This window comes from Megachile rotundata, chromosome 10, assembly GCF_050947335.1.
Source record: "Megachile rotundata isolate GNS110a chromosome 10, iyMegRotu1, whole genome shotgun sequence".
Classification (NCBI taxonomy): domain Eukaryota; kingdom Metazoa; phylum Arthropoda; class Insecta; order Hymenoptera; family Megachilidae; genus Megachile; species Megachile rotundata.
Genome location: NC_134992.1, coordinates 6,857,876 through 6,881,014, shown reverse-complemented (window position 1 = coordinate 6,881,014; position 23,139 = coordinate 6,857,876). Strand labels below are relative to the sequence as shown.

Here is a 23,139-nt window from a genome sequence, read left to right as displayed (position 1 = left end):
GCGAAGAAGGACAACGCTCATACACGTAACGCGATGAAGACGAGGATAGAAATAGGTGTACGTATATAGATATCAGCGGAATGGAAAGAGACAGAGAAGGAGAGTCGCAGAGGGACGCAAGAGCCAGCAAATGAGAGCGCAGTCCGACAAATAGAAGGAGAAGACAGTTCGAGTTCCGCTCTCCTGCTCTTACGAGACGTCGTGCACGCCGATTCGAGCCTTGCGATATTGTTGCCAGAACTGTTCGCTACGATGATCAGAATTTTCCCGACGGTGTGACTATTGGGATAAATCTCGATTTTACGTCTTGTCTGGCACGTGCGTTCATGTACGATGACCCCCATTAGTACGTGGACAACGTGATAGTTCAAATAATTACTGCTCCATATCGGTTCTATGACATGATACGACTTTTATTTTGAAATGGCAGATTTCAGGGTCTTTCAAGATGCGAGTGTTGGGATCCGTCTGTGGAGGATCAAAATATTTAGTGTTTTGGTATCTACAGACGACTTTAATTCAGAATATGTACTCTGAAAGGATATTCTGGCTTTTCATTTGGAATTCTGGAGATTTGGACCTTTGGAGTTTAGGGACTTTGTTTGAGACTTTAGGACCTTGGGACTTGAGATTTTAGGACCTTGAGATTTTGAAACTTTGTGGACCTTTGGATATGCAGATGATAACTTGAGGATTTTAGGACTTTAGTGGGGATTTTAGATTTTTGGAACTTTGAGACTCTGGGACTTTGGACTTGTCAAATTTGAGACTTTGCTCTGGAATTTTGAAACTATGGAATTTTAAAACTAGAATTTTTCAGTCAGTTTGAAACTTTACAACTTTAGAATTGTGAAGTTTATAGATTTCAAGGTTTTGGAACGAATGGTATTTTTCAAATTATTGTCTGTTAAAAATCGAAATTTTAGAAATTTAGGACTTGAGAATATTTTAATTTTGGAATGTTGTGATTATGGAAAACATGATCCATGGAAAATTTAGTAGTAAATAGTAGTAAAAAATTTCTATGAAATTTTGCTTAATGCTCTAAGCACATTGTTTGATGATTAATGCAATAATTCACATTAATATATGGATACCATAGTAATTCAAATAATTATTGTTCAGTGTCCCCATTCGCAATTGCAATTCGAAAAAAGAGTTATTATGTAGTATCCGAATCGATAGAAATGCAAATTATTTCTTCGTTTTTATAATTTAGCGAGAAACTTGTTTTTGTATATAGTGGTTCACATTATTGATGATTCATATAATTCCATGCACACAGCTTACAATTAAGATAAAATAATATTGCGAGTAATTACTGCAAATTATTTATAATAACCTAATAAGAGTGAGAACAATAATTATATGTACATGCGAATATTATGTATTCACATATTTTATCGACACACCCTGTATATATTTTATGTTTTAATAAAGTGTCTCCGAAAACTTGAGTGCCCATTATCTTTTATCTTCCACGATTATTCAAGTAATTATTACGTGTACCCACTTACAGTTATGTCAAAAACGTAACTGTTATATAGTGTAATAAAACGTTTATTGTAGATGACAAAAATGTATATTTAATATACTATGATTATTTTTTATGTAATACAAATAGAAACAGAACCAGTATAAACTTGGGTCATTCAAAAATATCCAGATATACTGTTCTAAACTATTTATAATTCTCATTTAATCAGATGACATAGTTTTATAGGTTTAGGTTACATTAGATGATTCATAATTGGCATTTGTGTCTGCACTTTAACTTGTTAATACATAAAATTAAAATATTGTAAGTTTCTCAATTATATTTCAACTGTTAAAATAATTCACTTAAAAATATATGTAAGTATAATTTTGGAGATCAGATTATTACATACAATTTATTATTTCATAATTTTGTATATTGAAAAATAAATTAGTTTTTACTTACTTATATATAGCAACTAACTATGTTTCTATCTTAATAATGTGGGACATTTCAACATTTTTTAATGAAACATTTTGAACATATTAATTGGTAGAATTTATTGTTGTTTATAAAAAAGTATTCATTTATATTAGAAAGGGAGTATCTGTAAAAAGAAATTAATTTGAATATTATATAATAATATTAACAATCTAATGTTTATCTTCTTACATCATTTGTTTTATGAGAACATATTATGTGTACCTTTCCATGTCCTAAAAGAAGATTAAACAAATCTAACAACAATTTTAATTCGTTCCTTACATGCAATTAAAAATACAAGAATATAACCTGCAGTTAGAATATTCTTGTAATACTCTAACTATAAGAATGTTCCATAATTTTAGAGTGGCACTCAAAGTGTTAAGTAAAGTTAGAATGACCTACATGCTTTTTAAGGAGCTAAGAACAACTTAATTTAACTGTTTTAACTGCTCTTCTTTATTTTGTTTGTACAACTGTTAGGTTAATTAAGCAGAACAACGCGACAATAATCGAAAATAAAAATGCTAAAATCTATGTTTGTTAATATTTAAATATCTACGTTGAGTTTAATTCGAAGCTACAGCTACCTTCTGAACTCGATCGATAAGGTAAAATTAATTTTATTCGAATTTCGACGAAGTTTTATATTTCTAATCATTTAAAATGGTATTAAGTTTGTAAGACATAATAATTACATACTTTTTAAGCGATAAAATAAAAAATTTCAAATAAAAATCTCGCCTTCGTTGAATACTGCATACGTATCGACCGGCGATGGTAATAAATGGACCTAGAAATTGGTTATTTTCACAAAATTGTACATTGTTCGTAAAATTAAAACATTCAACTATTAAAAAAACGATGAGTACGGTTCTAATAAAGTCGTAATTAAATGTAGATCAAGAAAAAATCTAAATTGATTAGTTCGTACTTAATATTCGGAAGCCCGCGAAATTTAAATGTGCTCGCGGCAATGTGCAAGCTACGCGTCATTTAAAATGCATCATTCAGTGATTCTGGAATCAGAAATGTAAATAATTATCTGAGCCTTAATTGCATATGGAAAAACTGAGTGGAAAAATTGTTAATTTATTTCACGGTGGAAATTAAAGCAACAAGGGTAATATTTAAGTTTCAATAATTACTGTTCACATTTAAATGCATCGAATGCAAAAATTTCGAGGAAGCATAAAAATCTACACTATTAACATAAAATTTATGATAATAAGCAACAATTTATCATTATTAATTTTTATTTTAATTTATGTTTAATCATCCGCATATAATTTTAGAATCTATTGTAGCATGAAATGAGGGTAATTTTTATTCGAATAATAAACGCTTTATGAAAATTTAAAATATTGAGAAATTAAGTTACATGTAAAGCTGTTAATGACAATTAGCAATTAATTATATGAAATTATTTAAATTTTTTAATTATATTTCACCGCTCATTTTTATGTAACTTCCTAATAGAAATTGGACAAGTAACTGACTAACGTTTAATTAAACTAATGAGAAATATAACAAACTTGTTAATAAAAAAAAGTTGTTAATATTTCACATAAGGTATGGGAAACATAAATTTTATATTTCCAAGAATAAATCTTTCAGACAAAGAGAAAATGAATTTGTACCATAATGAAAACCGAACGGATTAAATATAAAAAAGAGCGGAAAAGCTATTTCACATGAGAATTTAAATTCCAGTTATGAATTTAGTTCGAATATCAATCGCTAGGTAGCGCATGCGCACAATATACATGTTCCGCCTCTAATTCCCAACGTAAATCAGAAAATATGAAATAAAAATATCACTCTCCACTGTATTGATAAAATTACAGTAATTCACAAGCGGAAGAAAATTTATAACAGATCTATCCTCATATTCAAACAATTCTGGGATAATTAGATAAAATATTAGCCGATGAATGCAATGTCCTAATTAGAAAATTCAGATATAATGCTGCGTGCAGTTCATTTTATTTCAGATATTTAAATACCTTTATTCGCTTTCATTATCATGTTATACGACTGTACGATTATTATCGTATAATTATAAGTAAGAAATAACGATTATTATCGTATAATAATATTTCTCGTGTATATATCGCTAGATCTAGTGATCAGAATATTAAAATTAAAATGAATAGAAATATACGAATTTTGTATATCATATTCGTGATTAATTTTTGACACTCGAAAATTGAACATAGAATGCTTGTAATGCATTATTTGTTTAAATTAAATACATGTTATGGAACAGGCGCGTAGGAAGTTTAGAAAACAACCGAAATAGTGTTAGCAGCGCTGTCTGTTGGGATTACAAAGAAGTTTAATATATTGCATATTTAGATTAAGTATTGCACAGTCGGGGTATAGAATGAACCACTCATGTCAGTGCTGATCATGTCACACGATCTGAAATACCGACATTGTCGACCTCATCTTTTAACACAGTCCTATTGCACATTTTACGTTTGCTAATTTCAAAAATTATATTAGCAAAAATAATTACTTCGCTTGTTTATTAAGCTTGTGTCAATGAACGTTCTGTTATGATTGAATTTAACATTTAAGCTTGCGTTCGTAGCTAAAATATTGTAGCGACTTAACTTGTACAAAGTACATGAAAAGTAATAGTTTATTGTGAAAAAATTTATTCACATAATTTATATTTATTTTAAAATATTTATTCGAAGTCTCTTTCGTGAATAATTTAAAAAATTTTTAATTATGTAGGGGCTATATGAAAACGGTACATGTGGCGCCATCTCTTCGGCGGACGGGGTGAACTACACACTTTTGAAACTGTAGTTTACTTAGTTCTCATCTTGTACCACTAGATGGCGCCAGGAGACCAGCGGTTGTGGTGATCATCGGAGTTGTCGTCGGTCAAGAGAAATTTTATTTTCAAGCCGTCGATAAAGAAGAATTTTACTTGTATTTGATATTAATTTTATTTATGTTCAATTGTATTTTTAAAAAAAGAACGTTCGTTATTCACTCCATAATCAAATCTGAATTCAAAACCATATATTTTAAAATCAATTTCAATAAATCAGTTATTTTTGAAAGTTAATATTAATTGACTATGTTAAATATAGAAAAACAAACTCTATACGGTGCCAGACAGATACTCGGGGGATAATTAGAACTAGGTCTGTTTGATTAGGCACTCCGCGAGCGAGTAAATTTCACACTAAAGCAAAAATAGTCAACCGTGTCATCCGGTTGAATTGGTTGAGTGGTGCAAAAGAAAAGCGTGGACAAAAAAGTTGAAAAGTCAAATACTCACTTTATTAAGTTAATTACTCACTTTCTGAGCACAGTTTATGAACTTTTATGATTAAAGAATGGTCAGCAATGCATTATTTACATGGCTCAATCATGAAAGTTCATAAATAATGTTCGGGTAATGAATAATTAATTATTTTGTGTCAGCATTGCGATACGTACATGAGCCGCCTATGTCAATTCTACTGCACATGCAAAGTGCAATATTTCGGCACTGTGACGACGTAGTGTGGTTCCTGAGGCATTTAGAAACAAATTTCTATTAGGGTTTGATGCGTTTTGATGCCTAATAAAGCCGGAAAATTAATTTTTGTCGAATTCGGTCCAAAACGGTACAGATGGCGCCATCTAGCGGCGAGCGGCGGAACTACGAAATACTAAAATTTCTGTTTTCTTGAAAACTAGCGAATTTTAAGTACTTCTGAGGGTCAGAAATCAATCTGTCACCTCTCTGGAACCTATATGATGCCACAAGAACCTCCTAAAAGCGCTAGAAAAGAAAATAGAAAAATAGTCCAAAGCATGGACTAAAAAATTGGCGTCCATCTAGCGGTGAAAGCTGGAACTACAAAAACATAAAAATGCGATTTTCTCGAAAATTAGCGAACTTTGAGTACTTCCCAGACACAGAAAGTGTTATGTGATCGCATTAGAAGCAAAATAATGCAACAACAGCTTCCTAACAGCTTTAATAAGGAAAATAAAAAAAATGTCATTTTATGGAGAAAATTTGTGGCGCCATCTAGCGGCAAAACTGCGAACTAAACTAAAAAACGTATGTCCGAACACGCGTTAAGGGGTCAAATAAAAATTGATTTTCTGGGCTTAATAGGCAAAAGAATGAATACTTTATTCAACAAAAATTGCTTTAAAATATCTAAAGAGGCATAGTACATCATCAAAGTTGCGAAATATTACTTTTTATATTTTTCCTTAACGCGTGTTCATACGTTTTTTTAGTTTAGTTCGCAGTTTCGCCGCTAGATGGCGCCACAAATTTTCTCCATAAAATGACATTTTTTTATTTTCCTTATTAAAGCTGTTAGGAAGCTGTTGTTGCATTATTTTGCTTCTAATGCGATCACATAACACTTTCTGTGTCTGGGAAGTACTCAAAGTTCGCTAATTTTCGAGAAAATCGCATTTTTATGTTTTTGTAGTTCCAGCTTTCACCGCTAGATGGACGCCAATTTTTTAGTCCATGCTTTGGACTATTTTTCTATTTTCTTTTCTAGCGCTTTTAGGAGGTTCTTGTGGCATCATATAGGTTCCAGAGAGGTGACAGATTGATTTCTGACCCTCAGAAGTACTTAAAATTCGCTAGTTTTCAAGAAAACAGAAATTTTAGTATTTCGTAGTTCCGCCGCTCGCCGCTAGATGGCGCCACCTGTACCGTTTTGGACCGAATTCGACAAAAATTGATTTCCTGGCTTTATTAGGCATCAAAACGCATCAAACCCTAATAGAAATTTGTTTCTGAATGCCTCAGGAACCATACTACGTCGTCAATGTGCCGAAATATTTATTTTTTTATTTTCCTTATATACGTGTTCGGTCCCTCACTTTTTAGGATCAGGTTTTTCTGTGATTATTCATTTGTGGCAAGTCCGACTTAAATTTTTTTTTCTATGTCCATCTGGATGTACATACGCATTTGCATGCAAAATTTGACGAGAATTGGTTGAGTGGTGCAAAAGAGAAACGCGGACAAAGAAGTTGCAAAGTCAAGTATAAGAGCTTCGCTCGCCTTCGGCTCGCTCGCCGCTAGTTAAAAATTGACAGTAGTTTTATAAAGTAGAAACAATTCGAAGTAAATTAAACTTCGGTGTAATTAAATTCATATTGTAGTCAAGTAAACTTTTGAAACTGTGTAGTTCACCCTGTTCGCCGGAGAGATGGCGCCACTTGTTCCGTTTTTTCGTAAAAATTCAATTAATAATGATTTTATTGATTAATATACTATATATTTATTGTATAATTATTCATATTGATTTTATAATGTTTGCAATATATTCTACGAGGTCGAAGATGTGTATTATGTGTTCAGAATAGTTCAACTATACTGTACCTCGTCAATAATACAGGGGCTGACATACGAATGGCAAAAAATCTTCTGTGCCGCCAAAAACCATTCTCACAAGTATCTTCTTCTGCAAAAAAGAGTTTGTTTATTCCCACCTCCTACTATGAGTAGTTTTGAAATCTCTTTTTTATGTTGTATATTGCATTTAGCGACTCAGTTATAATTACAGACTAATGACCATAGCAGTCGACACGCACAACAATAAAGAACAAACAGTTATAATTATCGACAGTTATCGATATATCGACTTTGCACTGAAATTGCCACCTCAGATAAAAAAAATTCCGAAACTACTATATCGATTAGAAATGTTTTTATGTCACAATACACTTAGTGATTGAAATTCAAAGTAAAAATACTGACATTTGAATAGTGACAATGAATTTTTAAATAAAATTTTAATTCTGTTATGTACAATATAAACGAATAAATCTATGCTCGCTAAATGCACTATTTAAAGCTGTAGGAGTCGTGCATTAAACAAGCGTGAATTAAGCTAGCCTATATTTAAGTATTCATTGTTTTAAATCTGAATTGACAAAATTACTGATTCAGCATAATATTTTATTCAGTCCAGATAAGCATGAAAGTCTCTAATTGTAAAGATTAATTCAATTTTATATTTTATTAATATCACTGCTTGCCGCTGCATGGTATCGGTAGTACTGTTTAAAAAAGCGCGCGAAAATTTGAATGAACATAAAAATGTCTACAAAATAAGTCCAACTTCTTCAGTTAATTACTTTACAATAAATTATTGTTACTAAATGATATTAACGATAATAATTTAGCAAACAATTATTATAAAATTAAAAAGGTTTACAATTTATAATAATTAATTAATATTGTATATACGTATGATAGTTAAAACTGACAATATATCATGAAAATCCATAAAAATATAAATTTCAGTAGATACGATAATAATAAAAGAAACAGATGGATAAAATGAACTATTTGCCATTAAATGAGTTAAAAACTGCCTCATAGTTTACTTAGCTTTTTATACATGGTGGACTATTTTAACCAAACTTGGAATGTTGAAATTACATATAGTCATACAATTTGATAGAATTAGTTAGTTTAATTTATTTACAGTTCAATTCTGTGTATTTTGTATTTTTATTTTCTTTAAAATCGTGTGTCTCGAAAAAATAATTGTCATCTGAAATAGAGTAATAGATAAACTCATCTGAAGTACTGTGATAGATGAATTCATCTGAAATACTGTAGCAGATGAACTTATCTAAAATAATACAACAAATGAACTTATCTAAAATAATTTGATAGATGAACTCATCTGAAATGCTATAACGGAGGAACTCATCTGAAGTAATATAATAAATAAACTCATCTGAAATACTATAATAAATAAACTCATCTGAAATACTGTAATAAATGAACTCATTTGAAAAATCATAACAGATGAACTCATCTAAAATAATACAACAAATGAACTCATCTAAAATAATGTAATAGATGAACTCATCTGAAATGCAATAACAAAGGAACTCATCTGAAGTACTACAACAGACAACCTCATCTAAACTACCACATATTCGAAGGAAGGTGTTAAAACAGAAAGCGATATCGTACGTTTGAACAATATGTATTTCAAGTACCAAATATTCGATACATCTTGTTCTTAACCATATTACGCCGAGAAAAAGAAAAAGCATCGTATCCAGGTTTAATATTATTGCTTCAACGAAAACTATCGTCGGACTGACGATGATTATCATACATCTCGACCAAAATGAAATCGGTTGCTCGAAAACTGGTGGATTCGGTGCGCACGGTAGTAGAATGACTAGCACTCACTTTCTGGATCTGATCGGTTGAAAACGTTTTCGCTGCACCTACAAGTTATCGACTAGTTGAAGTACAAGAATGTATTTTGCGTACCAATTCGAGAAAACAATATCCAGATTATTCGTTTGTCAATCACATACACATCGATACACTTTGTTTTTTTAAAATCGATTTAATATCGTTCCTTTAAGTCTAAGTTACGGACGCTAATCGTGTTTTATCCCCCTTACTTCGTTAATGCAACGATACCGATATAAACCTAAACAAAATTTACAGTATGAAGTTGCATCAGGAACGATGAAATAAGAACAAAGTAAATGCATGTATTCTAGTTGCAAAATTCATTTATTTTGCTCTACGAATGCAGTCAAGAGGGAACAGAAACGTTCTGTACACTTTCGGAGGCAGCAATTATTGTTACTCGAATGTATTTAATGTCGAATTTCAAAATGAAGTCTTCTTTCTTCGCCATGTAACAACACTTATACACACACACACACTCATGCTAATCATTTAGAGAGAATGCTGAAGTTAATAGTAACTAAGAGAAAATTGACGAGAGAGAAAACGAAACAGTCTCGTAATGGACGACGCCATCTTAAAATCTCCGTTAAAGGATCATCGTTAAAAAGTATCAATTAAAGTCCGTACATTCTCTCCTACACTTATTATTGATGCGTTTACATAAAGTAGCCAATGAATTACAAATAATTGCTAATCGATACGAAGCTAATGTTCGTTAATATTTCTATCTTCGGTACTTAAAGATGTCTTATTAGGTAGCTTAATATCTTGAAAAGACGACAAGTTTCACGATTTAACGCATACAATTCGCAAGGGGTGAAAAACGTTCGATGAGAAATGGCATCGCAAAAAGTCTCGAGGGACCATTTAACTTCGTACAAGTTTAATTAACAGGAATACGTATGAATCAGGATGTCTTTTCACTCTCGTTAATTAGAACCCACGAGATTTCTTGTGAATATGCACACCACGTTTTTCTCCACTTGCGAAACAATCGTAAGAGTTCAAACGATAAAATGTGTCACGAGTGAAAAACGATGTATACACTTTATTACATTTAATGGCGACGCACCCCTTTTCGTTCCTTTTCACATCGTTTGTGAATGATGCGATTGATACTGAGGCAGTGTACAATATACAACTATGTGTAAAATGTTTTTTCGATGATAAATGGGATTGTTCGAAAAATTGATAATTTTAAAATATCTTCGTGTGATGTTACTGCAAATTCTTAAATTATTTCATTTATAAACTTAGATGGGTTTTAATTTAAGAAAGATTTAAATTGGTACATTTTGAATTTTGTGGACTTTAAAATTTACAAATTTGGGAATTTAGAAATATTTGTATTGGAAAATGCACACTGACACAAATTTAAGAGTTTAGAAATGTTTAATTTGGAAATATTCACAAATTTTGAAATTTACAAGGCTTGAGATTTTTAAATTTAGGAATTTAGAAATTTTCAAATTCTCAAATTTAAACATTGAAATTTTCAAATTCCAAAATTTAGAAATTTTCAAATTTACCAATCTTCAAATACCCAAATTCTCAAATTTAGAAATTTACAAACTTGGAAATTTTAGACTTTAATTTACAAAAATATTGGAATAAAATAAAATAAAAAAAAATATCATCGAAAATATACATCCAACAAAAAAGTAAGCTAAGTCTTTATTTCGATACGATAAACCATCTCTATTTTTTTATAGAATATCTCATAGGATATTTTGCTAATAGTTAAAAAAATTAGAAACGTTACAATTAAAATTGTAAAAAGTTATGATTTTTTGGTAAGGTTAGTCTTCAAAATTTGACCAGTGTTAAGGTATCATTATCATTTACTTCCAGTTAAATTTTAAAACAATTTTATAATGAAGTGTATTTGTAATACAACCTTAAGTACTTTAATATCGACATTTACCGCAAATGTTACGAATTTTCCGAACAACCCGATAAATATAATTAACACATTGACCGCCATGAGGGATGACCCCCTTCAATTTTTATTGTAATCGAATAAAATGAATATTTATTGATCCATATTGTTCTCATTTTCTAAATTTACATTGTATTTAAAATTTTGCATGCTTAATTCAAAAGTATGTTCTCAATTTTGAGTCACGATTGACTGTTTAAAGATTAATAAAATACAGATGGAGGTGACAAACAAAAGCTTAAATTTGTAAATTAATAGCGTCTTAAAAATAATTAGTATTTTGCAATATACGGCATTTTATGATATGGCAGTCAAGGTGTTTAAAATGGTTGTTGCACATCAGGTTTGCCAAATTTTAATTCGAATCGTCAGAGTGACACGTCGCAATCGAAATACTCAGACGTTAAACTTACAAACGCTTCAATTAACACTTTGCGATCCGACATCGAAATATTTCCATACGTTTTATGAAGAGAAATACTCAATTTTTAACCATTGTTAATTTATAACACACTTCAAGTTTATTATTCATAAATAATTGTAATAAATTAATATCTAAATTAACTATTTGAGGACCATACATTTTCAGTGTTATTTCTACACATGAATAATATAATATTACAATTCAAATTATAAACTTTAGAAATATTACATAATATTTATACATAAAAAATAATAAAAAAGTTGATATAAGAAATGTGTAAAGTACCTTTTTTTTAAGTGAAATTATGTGCGGTTCAAATGTAAAAAGCAACAAAATGGCCGTCAAAAAGTGAACCCTAAGAAGACGAAACTTGGTAACATCTTTCTTTCTAAATAATAATCCAATGCTTTTCAATAGTAAACTTGAAGTAAATCATTGATTTATTTTAAGACAATAAATAATTTTAGCCAAGACCTCAACCATCTTTCCATTCCACATCCATGAAAAGTCGAACCGCAAAGAATTAACGCTCCTAAACTTAGAATATTAATCGCGTCATCTTACTAGTAATTAATACTTAAACGGTTGGAAGCGAGCTCTCTCGAGAACGCAGCTTTACATGATATTATACCTCGAATTTTAAAACCGTCGCGAAATGTAGAGACTCTATAAAACTTCGATAACTTTTGCCTTCTCGTACAAAATGGCCGCGGTTCACCGACCGTTTAAGTGTTAAACACGATCGTGTTCGAGAACGAAACATTCGTTAAGAGATTGAGCACTTACAACAGAATTGAAAAAAGAAAGAAAAGTAAAGGAACAGCAACGCGTGACGGCGATGTGCGCTTCGACTCCTCCGACTATCGACGCAAGAATAAGAATGGATGATATGGGATGATGATTTCAGATGATGCCGTGAAAGTCAGCCAAGAAGAATCTCGAGCACACCGTCGCCAAGCGTTCGAATGCTTTCATATTTTATTGTACATACTGATGGCAGTCTGTATTCGCATATTTTTTCGTGTGCGATATATCGATAGGCAGAATATGAAAATACGAAATGTTACCATCAATGAACAATTACAAAAATTCGTTATGGCAAAAAGTCGGCAGTTTTACAGTTTCGTTAACCGCGCTTTCTCGGTCAAATCGTGCGTGGATCATCGCTAACAGAGGTTGCCCTTAAGAGTTTCCGAAAAAGAAACGGTGAAAAAACGAAGAATTATTTTCTTGAGCATGTTATTTCGGGCATACTTGTGTTACCGATACGCATCGATGGGTTTGCAACCGTTTAGATTTTATAATATCGATCAGAAATATTCTGAATACACCTGGACTCGAGTGACATCCAGTTATGTCGGCCGCGATATTCCTCGGATATTTTTCATTTGAGGAGCATCAGTAGAGATTTCTTCTTAAGTCGTGGATAAAAATTTCGTGTCTTCTGGGTTTCTTTTCTTCCATTCGTGACGGATCGTGCAACGCCAAAAACATAACTGACCACAAAGGGAACCTCAGACGATCAATTTATTTTGTCAATATTAATTTATTGACAAATTGGATTTACCTCATTGATGACACTTTGTGCATCGTTGAGAACAAGCGCGAAATATTTGTAAACAATTATAAAATTAAATACAAAATGCATAGAAGTTGAGATCAATAATGTAAAAATACACTCCATACTAGATATTAATCTTCAGATTCTTAAATTAAGAAAATTCAAGATTAAATTAATGAAACCTAAATGAAACTACCATTTTATTTAAAAAATTGCATTTAAAGTTACTATTAATTAATATAGAAATAATTGAATAATTTTAATGTCATAATTGAGCAAATCAATTAATTTTCTTTTCTGAGTAACGTGTAATTTCAATGTCTTGACTACAAAGTGGTTTGAGTTGAAAAACAGTACAAGTCCAATGGTTTTTATTTTAATTATTAAAAGTTTCCAAAAGAGTTGAACTATAATTAGACATACATTCGGACACTGATAGGTAGTCAATTTTTCAATTTGAAAGTTGGAAACTTAGGAAATTTGAAAATCTTCGATTTCTAAATTTTGTAACTTTCCAACTTCACTTTGTAAACTGTGTTTAAAATGTTGATACTTGAAAATTTCTAAGTTTACAAATTTTCAGATTTCCAAATTTCCAAATTTTTTAATTTCTAAACTCCTAAATTTACAAATTATCACATTTCTAAATCTCTAATTTTTAAATTTGAAATTTGGAAATTTGAAAATTTAATATTTCTAAATTCTTTAATCTTCAAATTCCTAAATTTTCAAATTTGCAATTCCATTTCTAAATTTCCACATATGAAAACAAAGTTCCTGCAGTTACTATTTTAACGCTATCAATCAAAAGAACTAAAAAAAGTGCAGAGACTTTTAGAAAGAGGAACGTTCCCCCGCACAAATTTCTTAATTTAGGTTTATATATTCCCAAGATTTTCAAAATCATTCTCATTTGACTAGTATGTGTTCTGAGTAACTATTGAATCTAACAGGTCCAGCTACATCGTGCAACGATATACAGTTATGCGAAATTTCAATAGCTTAAGTATCATTAACTTTTCAGTTTTTAATTTAACATTTGATTGCTGTAAGTTTTGTTATTAAATTAGTGCATATAAAATATCGTTTTTCTAAGCTATATTACAGTAATGTCGCTTAATAATTATTGTAAATAATTAAAAAGAATAAGTAAACTAATTAAACAAATTTTTTGTCATATGTGTACATTAACTCTTTATAGTCACTGAATATTTAAAAATAACTTCTATAAACTATTATCGAAATTTTTATTAATTTCTCCCAACATAAACTTGATAATAATCAGATCAAAAATATTAGTTTACCATTTACAAGAAATATATAAACATAAAAGAATTTTACAGAATTTAATAGTGTCATTTATTAGAAATTGTATAATAGGGCTATGATAACATAGCGAAATTATCTAATCACCGGGAAAATTAAACTAAATATCCTATTCAAAAGAAACATTGTATTTTTAAAATTTTATTTTAAAAAACGACATTTATGCACCAACTTAATGCTAAGACTCCTCTCACGCATTCATACAGTAGACTCTCGTTATACTGCCACCTTTACTTCTAGTGGCGCCCCCCACCATCGCCGCATACAAGAAACTATGGAAACCGCCACAATATCGAGATATTCTTATCAATTTCAAGAATTTTACACTGCAGTTTGTAGCAATATAACGATAGTTTACTGCATCGACGATAATGAGATATTGACAATATTTATTGATCGTCTGAGGTTCCCTTTAGAAAGGGAAAAATCGGTTTCGTCGTCGAACGGGGACACCTTATAAATAAATGCGAGGTCTGTAAAGTGTCCTGGAAAATATGCATTTGTTCGGGATCTCGGAATATAATCGTTTACTGACTATACATGGACTTATAGATTAACAAGTGTAGAACACACTGACGTCGCACTTGGTTTATCTCGTTTATTCGCTTTTGTGGATCGTTGAGATTCCCTAGCAATAGTCGCCGGCAAGAAACGATCGAAAATTTGAAATGGAAAATAAGCAAAAAAATAAAAAAAATTAAAAAAAGGAGACGGAAACTTTGATCGCCTACTAATCTATATTATCTACAGTCTTCACAGTGACTTGAATCAGACAGGATGCATATTAATTTCAATGAAAATAATAACAACATTAATATGATAACCTGCCAAAGGAATTACTATAAGCGAATAATTAATGAGTCATTTTAAGTTCCCTACGTCTATCAGTAATATCGTTAAATCACAGTTGACTGTACAGGAATGGACAATAAATAAATAATTGAGTTCGTGTCAAATTCGGTAAATGATTTACGAATCTGAAAATTAAAAAAAAAAACAAAAACAAAGTAACATTGATCACCATTATTAATTCTAAGACAGCGATGGGCAGATCAAGTGTCAATTTTCAAATTTACAAATTGTTGAAGATTTAGAAATTTTCAAATATAAAGATTTAGAAATTTCATAATACAGAAACTTAAAACTTTCAGATTTACAAATTTCTAAACTTTCGAATTTTCAGATTTTCAAATATAATAATTAAAAAATTTGGTAATCTGAAAATTTAGAAATTTAAGATTTAGAATTATAAATATTTGGTAATTAGAAAATTTATGAATTTAGAAATACAGAATTTACAAATTTTTAGGAAATTCATTGACGTTCCTTTGAGAACGTATATGCCCATCACTGTTCTAAGGAATGAACGAAAAAAAAATGAAAATGAGTTTTCAAGTTGATCTGTTTTTTTCTTCCTCGAAATGAAATTGATTTACCCATTATATACTATTAAGTATATGAAGAAATTTTCTACAACTATAAAGTAATATATACGCGTAAAATAGCATATTACAATTTATGCGACTGACAATATACGAATGTCATGATATTTTTGTTTAAAGGACGTGTATCGAATGCAACGCAAAATTTCCAATCGTATGAAACCGTGTTATTATGATACAAAATATAAAAACGAAAAAAATGCGCGTGAGTCAATGTCGTTTGAAGTGTCCTAAACTAGATGTATATATCTCGATAAATAAAATAAAAAAAGAAATACGATGTCAAACACATTACAATAAGAGTACATTTCTTAACGTGGCCAAATAAAGTTTACCGCAAGACACAGCTTATTTATAAAGGATTACGGACGACCTACGATTCGAAGATCACTGTGTGTTAATTAATTAATCAATTTATAAAATTATTTAAGTACACAAGAGTATGCAAAGATAATAAATCGTATAGTCTAAAGCCAGCGACTGTTCGAGGCATTACGAATTCAGTCTTAAAATCATACAAGTAGTCAAAAGTTTCCTGATACTTACAAGAAACTAAAATATCAATCAGACCGTTAAACGTTTACATACGATAAAAAAATCTTCGAAACAGATGAATTCATTCATTTGGCACAAAGTACATTCGGTATTTTAGCATACTCTGATGAATTTCCTATCCTATGAGTTTTCATACCGTAACATTCCGTTTAGGCATTAAAAAAGAAAAAATACAACGAGAAAGAAAATAAATCTTAATACGCATCGTAAAAATGCAATAGAAAAGAATGAAAAAGATAAAAAAAAATGAAAAATACTTGTAAAATGACCACAGCGAACAACACTTTCGATTATCTCTAGTCAATTAGTATTACAAACGTCGTATTATCAATTATAAAAATATGTTTATACGAGTAAACTAAAAAATAAAGCAGATCAAAATGTAGTTAAGCGATGTAAAATAGGAAACAGAAGCTTCATAAAGCTTCCGAAGAGTTTCTACTGAGCATAATCAACAAGCGTAGTATACGTATATCAAGCTATGACCGTAAAAGATAATCGAATCTGAGATACGCTGTACATATCGTTTTCCCTTCACATTTATCGAAGAAATAGAAATCTTATATGAACTGCATCTTAAATTAACGTGTTACATCTTTAACGTCGTACGATTTTTTTTTTATGTAAGGTGTAAGGAGCCAACTTTTTCAGTTTATATCTGTGGATAAGTATTGTGGGTTGGGGTTATGTATGAAGGACATTCTTAAAATGTATCAGAACAAGATTAAGACGTCGCAGCTACAACTACTGGGGGAACAACGTCAGGTTCGCCGGCACCGTCGGCTATTGTTGAATCAACGACTTTTTTGACTTTTATAGAGTCTGCACTAGCCTCTGAGGAACTCTCTGGTTCACCGTTTTGCGCAGATGTACTTTCGCTCGTTGACGAGTTAACGTTTTCATTCGATGACCCCTCGTTCAGTCCGTTTCTGTGTAATTTGTCATCCGACACTGATATATCTGTATCGCCATTTTGTGTTGTACCATTTAATTTTTTCTTCTCGGAATCCACTGTACTTGTTTCTTTCGTTTCCTCCGCGGTTTCTTCTTTCACTGGTTTTTCTGTCAATTCCTGTTTCGATTCGGCGCTAGCTTCATGCTTTTCTGCATCCGCTATAGGCGCCGTTTTTGCTTCTTCCGTTTCTTTCGCTTTAGGAGATTTTTCGGTAGTAGATTCTGTTTCCGTTTCGGTTTTCGCAACCGTGCCTGTCGCACCTTTAGCTTCGGCGTTTGTATCTATTTTACTGTTGGTATCCTCTGATTCTGTTACTTTCGTCGCAGGTTTTTCTTTCTCTACATTCGTTAACGAAGCATCACCGTTTTCCGAAGGCTTTTCTTCAACTTTCGTAGATTCCTGTGTTGATTTTTCCGAGGATTCCTCGCTTTCTGATTTTTTAGTCTCTGTTTTACTAGTATTAATTGCAACCTTATCAGTGGATTCCTCCTTGGTTTCTTTTTCTGGTTTCTTAACACATTCTTCTGATTTTTTAGTACTTTCTTCTGATTTTTTGGTACTTTCTTCCGTTTTCTTAGAACATTCTTCTATCTTTTTAACACTTTCTTCTGGTTTCTTAGTACTGTCCTCTGATTTCTTAATACATTCTTCTGACTTTTCATCTATACTCATACTATTAGCTTTTTCTTGCGATGTGTCTTTAGTAGTTTTTACGTCAGATACTTTAGTATCATCAGACTTTGTTTCTTTAGTGACAGTTGTTGTTTCTTCAGTCTTTTTCTCTGTAATAGTAACTTCTTCAGACTTTGATTTAGGCTCACATGTTCCAGCATCCACGGGGTCATTAGTAGTAACAGTTGCCTCTGGTTTAGAATCGACAATTTTTTCTGTTACGTCCATAGGTTTTTCTACGTTTTCAGAAACTACGGGCTTATCTGCATCACTCTTCGTACATGTTAACTTGGGTTCAGTGTTATCGTTTACGACAGGTTTTACATTTTCAGATGCGTCTAATTTGGTACTCACCTCTGACGGCTGAACTTCTACTTTTTCTACTTTTTCTGGTACGGTTTCCATTGCGTTTTCAGAATTTGATGCATCCTTTGCATCAGCAACTTTAGGTTCTTCGGTTTTCGTGTCCGAAGTTTGAGCTTCCTTTGGTAACTGATCTGATTTTATAGTTTCCTTTGTTTCTTTTTGAGCAGCTTCGTCCGTTTCCACTTTTTCAACTTTTTTTTCACTGACATCGGACATTTCAACATCTTCAGAAGTGTCCATTGGTTCACTAACATCAGGTGCACTTTTTTTCGTATTTTCTTCTGCTTCTGTAGTTTCTAACTTTTGTCGTTTCATAGAAGTTTGAAAGGTTACATCTAAAAATGATTTGATGGTGGTAAAAGTTACTCTTTCTTCGTCTGTCAAGACAGCATTGCCTTCACGTAGTACTATTACTGCATTCAATCCTGCCTCTTTAGCAGCTGCAGCTTCTGTTATCGTAAAGAGAAAAACAAAATAATTATAAAAATACACATTTTTAAATATAGTTATATTTTCTAAATAGCAAAGTGTATTAAAAACTAATCACGTACCTTTCACAACATCAGTTAAGAAAATTACGGTTGATGGTTTTGCCCCAATTTTATTTAATATATTTTGATAACTACTTGATTCCTGCTTCGCACCTACTTCAGTATCAAAATAACCACTGAAATACTAAAATAATAATATTCCATTACATATACTGAAAACTATAACAAAACATGAAATATCTTTTATATTTTAAAATCGTTTTTATATGCTTATAACTATTACTTGTGCATAACTAGAGTACCTTAAGTAAATCGCCATGTACAGAATGTCCAAATAAAAGTTTTTGTGCTTCAACACTACCACTTGAATAAACATAGATTTTTCTACCATCGTTTGTCCAAGACTCTAATGCTTTTGGTACATCTTCGTAAACACTACATGAATAATTCATTTATTACAGTCTTATCTGTTTACTATGTTATTAATAGACTGTGGATGTTTATGTAGTTATGATATATTGAAGGGTGCAAAGTATAGAGGCCTATAGTCTATAGATTATATGATTAATGGATACCTTGCAAACTTCAAAATATAGTAAATGTATGAACATCCACACTCTAGTTATTAATGACTTATATAATTGTAAATTATACACACATACAACTGAAGTGAAGTTAAATTAAATTGAAGTGAGCCCTTACAACAACATATTCACCTCACTACTTGTTATAATTACTTCCCCATTCTTTTTATGAAATTACATTACTTTTTGATCAGTACAATAATTATCAATAATGTAAAAAACATGTTTAGAAATATTTTTAGTTTGCTTACAAATTTGTTTTTATAAGCATAATAATTATATGTATGTAAATATAACATTTTGATTTTTATATTTGAAAAACTTACTGTGCTTTAATTGCTCCAGAATTATAAGCTTCACGCCACATATGTCCTTGCAATTGTTTTAATGCACCAGTTTTACGATCGCAATCCATTTGCCATAAAATATTTTTTACAAGAGACTCTCTTTGCTCTTCTACTTTAGCACCAGCGATTGGAATGAAACCATCAATCTTATCTTCTTCATCTTTCTTTGCCTAAAGTAAAAATACTAATTAGAATACCTCTTGCAATAACAGAAGTATTCACAAAATTTGTTTTATATTTTTGAGATATAACTATGATTTCTATATACTTTGTTTTCTTTGTTCTCTAAATTATTTTATTAAATTTGTAAGTAAATACAATTATTTATCCAAATTTAATAGATAACAGTTTCTAAATAAATTAAGTGCTACTCAAGTCAATAATCTTTATAAAGTGCGTAAAAAGGTTATGAATGTAGTTATCAACCCAATAATATTACACATGTGTTCTGTAAGTGACAGTTTAAGAAAGTATGTTTTCCAAAAGAAGCGAAAAACTGTTCATGTGTATGTTTACTTTTATTTGTTTGCAACAAAGTTCCATTCACCTGAGCCTTTCAGAGTAACTCTGTTTAGTTAATTATATAATAGAAACCAATGATTGTACATCTAAAATTGGTCTATATCTTTATTCCATATTGTGTTCAATTATTCCTTCCTTGATATAAATATAAATTATTCATAGCATAAATGAATATTTGAAAATATTTATTATAAAGATGTTTATTAGTATAACTAGATTTGATGCTTAATCGTAGATTAAATAATAAAACTTTGTACAATTAGAACCGAACATTGATTCACTGCATTATTATTATTATTATAATTTGCGTAGTATCACATCAACTAAGAAAAGTGACAACTGCTCCCAAGTGATCGAATTGTGAAGATGAATAAATAAGATTTTCACAATTTGTTGGGACATGTTTTTGTAACATTTTAATACTGATAAATTAAAAATTATATGTTTGGAATTATCACTTTTCAAATACACACGCAATAGTTGGCATTAAATTATATGAACACAATAAAAATGCTAAAATAGGGTTTATAAAACTTAAAGAGAAATTTGAGTAAACAAAAAAACAAAGTTTAAATAAAATACAATAAATTATATTAGAATAGTATTACATTGTAATAACTGATTACAATAAGATTCAATAATATGACATTGAATTGTTTCTTAAATTTATTATGTACAATTAGAATAACAAATATGGTGTTCAAGATTTACTTGATTTGAATCTTTAATTTCTCAGAACTACAGTCTAGGTAGCAACTTTAGGACAAAGAATGTTCCCAGGTCAATGGCTACAGTTAACCAGCTGCCTCTGATCTATCATGTTATTGGCTACTTTCTAAAGTTCATTATTAAAAGCTTATTACATTATTTATTTATTCTGTCAGACTACATTTTTATTAAATAAAATATTGGAAGAATAAGTGCATGTATAATGAAGGCACATATCATTCTTCTATAAACAATCAATAGCATATTCTCCCATGTTTATATCACTCAAACATGCTTCAACAATAATAAATAAACCGAAAAAACTGCATAATATCAATTATCCGCTTTGTATAAATATATTAATCCTGTAAACAATACTTAAAACATTTACCTGTTCCTTCAATTTTTCAAAGTCCTTTTTAAACTCCTCATCCTCCCATTTAGTTTCAATATAACTCTTTAAATTATCTCGCACGTAAGGGAAAAGTTTATCCTGAAAGGAAGAAGGTGAAACGTGAATGTAGTAAGATATTCACCGATCGAATTAACAGTGCGATGCGCCGTTACCATTTCCGTTATTTTGAAAAATCGCACATGTAACAACATTGCTAACCAGCATTTTTACCCACAATATTTCCCTCGATAAACAATCAGAATTTTTTAGATACAAGAACGATTTTATTTCCATTGAAAACATTGTTAAACACACAATTGAAAAATTCCGCAAAAATAAATGATCGAACATACGATACTACATCTGAACACGAATAAAACACGAGATTCGAGACGAGGTAAAAAATATATTTATATTCGAGCAAACAACGTCTACTGGCTTCCATGAAATTTGCTGTCTCACGAACGGGGAACCTAAAACTGGATTTCAGCCGGCATAGTATTGCTAAAAGAGCCACGCACAATACGCGCGAAAGTATTATCCATGAATTTTCATTACTCCGGAAAGTTCGTGATAACGATCAGAAATTTCTTAGAAACAAAGTTCCTGCGTGAAGAATTATTATCATCGGGTACTGTCAGAGAACGCGTCGGAAAACCGGTGAAATGCGAGAACCCGTAGGGCGCGTTCTGCCTCACGGCCATAGTCTTTGTTACCTTCACGAAGCTTATGCTCGTCGTGGTGCCTTCGATGTCAACTAAGACCACCGTTTCCGACAACAAGGTTTCTTCTTGGTCTTGGGTACGCTTTTCCCCGGCCATTTTCACGATTGACTCGCCTTCGACCGTAGGATAAATAACAGATATATCACCTCGGTACGTTGAAACACGGTGTATACGTCGACGCGTTCTTGTTGAGAGCCGGCGAGTGAATTCGCTCTCCGTTCTGCGCCGGTGTGTGTGCAAACCTGCCTCTCCCTTCGTCCCTACTTATGCCGAGCAACCAGGATCGTATATATTTCGATTCATTCTCGATCATATCATTCCATAAATCCATTGTTATTTTATTAAACAAAAAACTATTCTTTACACAATCTCGTATTAGGTACAGTAACATTAGCGATGCACCAGTTTTGAAGTATGATCTTTCGTATTTTGCGTTCATTATCACTGCGTTGTTATTGCGAATTTATCGTTTTGTTTCATGAAAAATAATAGGCTATATAACAATAAAATTTACAATCGTAACGATATAATAACAGAATAAGGTATAAATGGAATACGAGTCTATGTTATCATCATTTAAATTTTCAAATATTGAATGATAACAAATTTGAATCTTCAAGAACTACAGGCAAATAATCATTTTTGTTTTACGTAAAATTGTTGTTGATGAATGAAATATGTTTGTGACGTTATCCTGAACCATTACATGACCGAAAGTAAAACGATTTTTTAAACGATTTATAGGGTATTGTGTGTAATAAGTACGGTCCTGGATCGTGTACGAAAATCGCATATAAGTGTTGGTGAATACGTATTTGCGGAAAAGAACGTGTGTCACGTTCGTGTGAATCGCTCGCTTCCTTCAGCCAATGAACGATGCTGGCTCGCGTCTGTGCGATCGTAGCACGACATTATTCCTCCGCAAAAATGATTTCGCTAAATAGCAATC

At 31.2% G+C, this 23,139-nt stretch overlaps 1 protein-coding gene and 1 long non-coding RNA gene across 3 annotated transcripts in view; both read right to left on the bottom strand.

Annotated features, from left to right (window-relative positions):
* LOC143265308 (uncharacterized) overlaps positions 1 to 8,037 on the bottom strand; it is a 79,567-nt gene extending 71,530 nt beyond the window's left edge. For both annotated transcript variants that reach the window (XR_013039719.1, XR_013039720.1), the window contains exon 1: positions 7,329 to 8,037. This is a non-coding gene — a long non-coding RNA (uncharacterized LOC143265308). The remainder of the gene's footprint in view (positions 1 to 7,328) is intronic.
* Positions 8,038 to 8,936: 899 nt separating this feature from the next.
* On the bottom strand, positions 8,937 to 22,438 carry Enoph (enolase-phosphatase E1). The gene is made up of 6 exons (XM_012289551.2): positions 22,182 to 22,438; positions 21,463 to 21,564; positions 19,821 to 20,011; positions 19,213 to 19,345; positions 18,971 to 19,094; positions 8,937 to 18,868 (listed from the first exon to the last, which is right to left on the bottom strand). The coding sequence occupies exons 1-6, from the start codon at positions 22,284 to 22,286 to the stop codon at positions 17,151 to 17,153; spliced, it is 2,373 nt and encodes a 790-aa protein (XP_012144941.2). The 5' UTR covers positions 22,287 to 22,438; the 3' UTR covers positions 8,937 to 17,150.
* Positions 22,439 to 23,139: the final 701 nt, after the last annotated feature.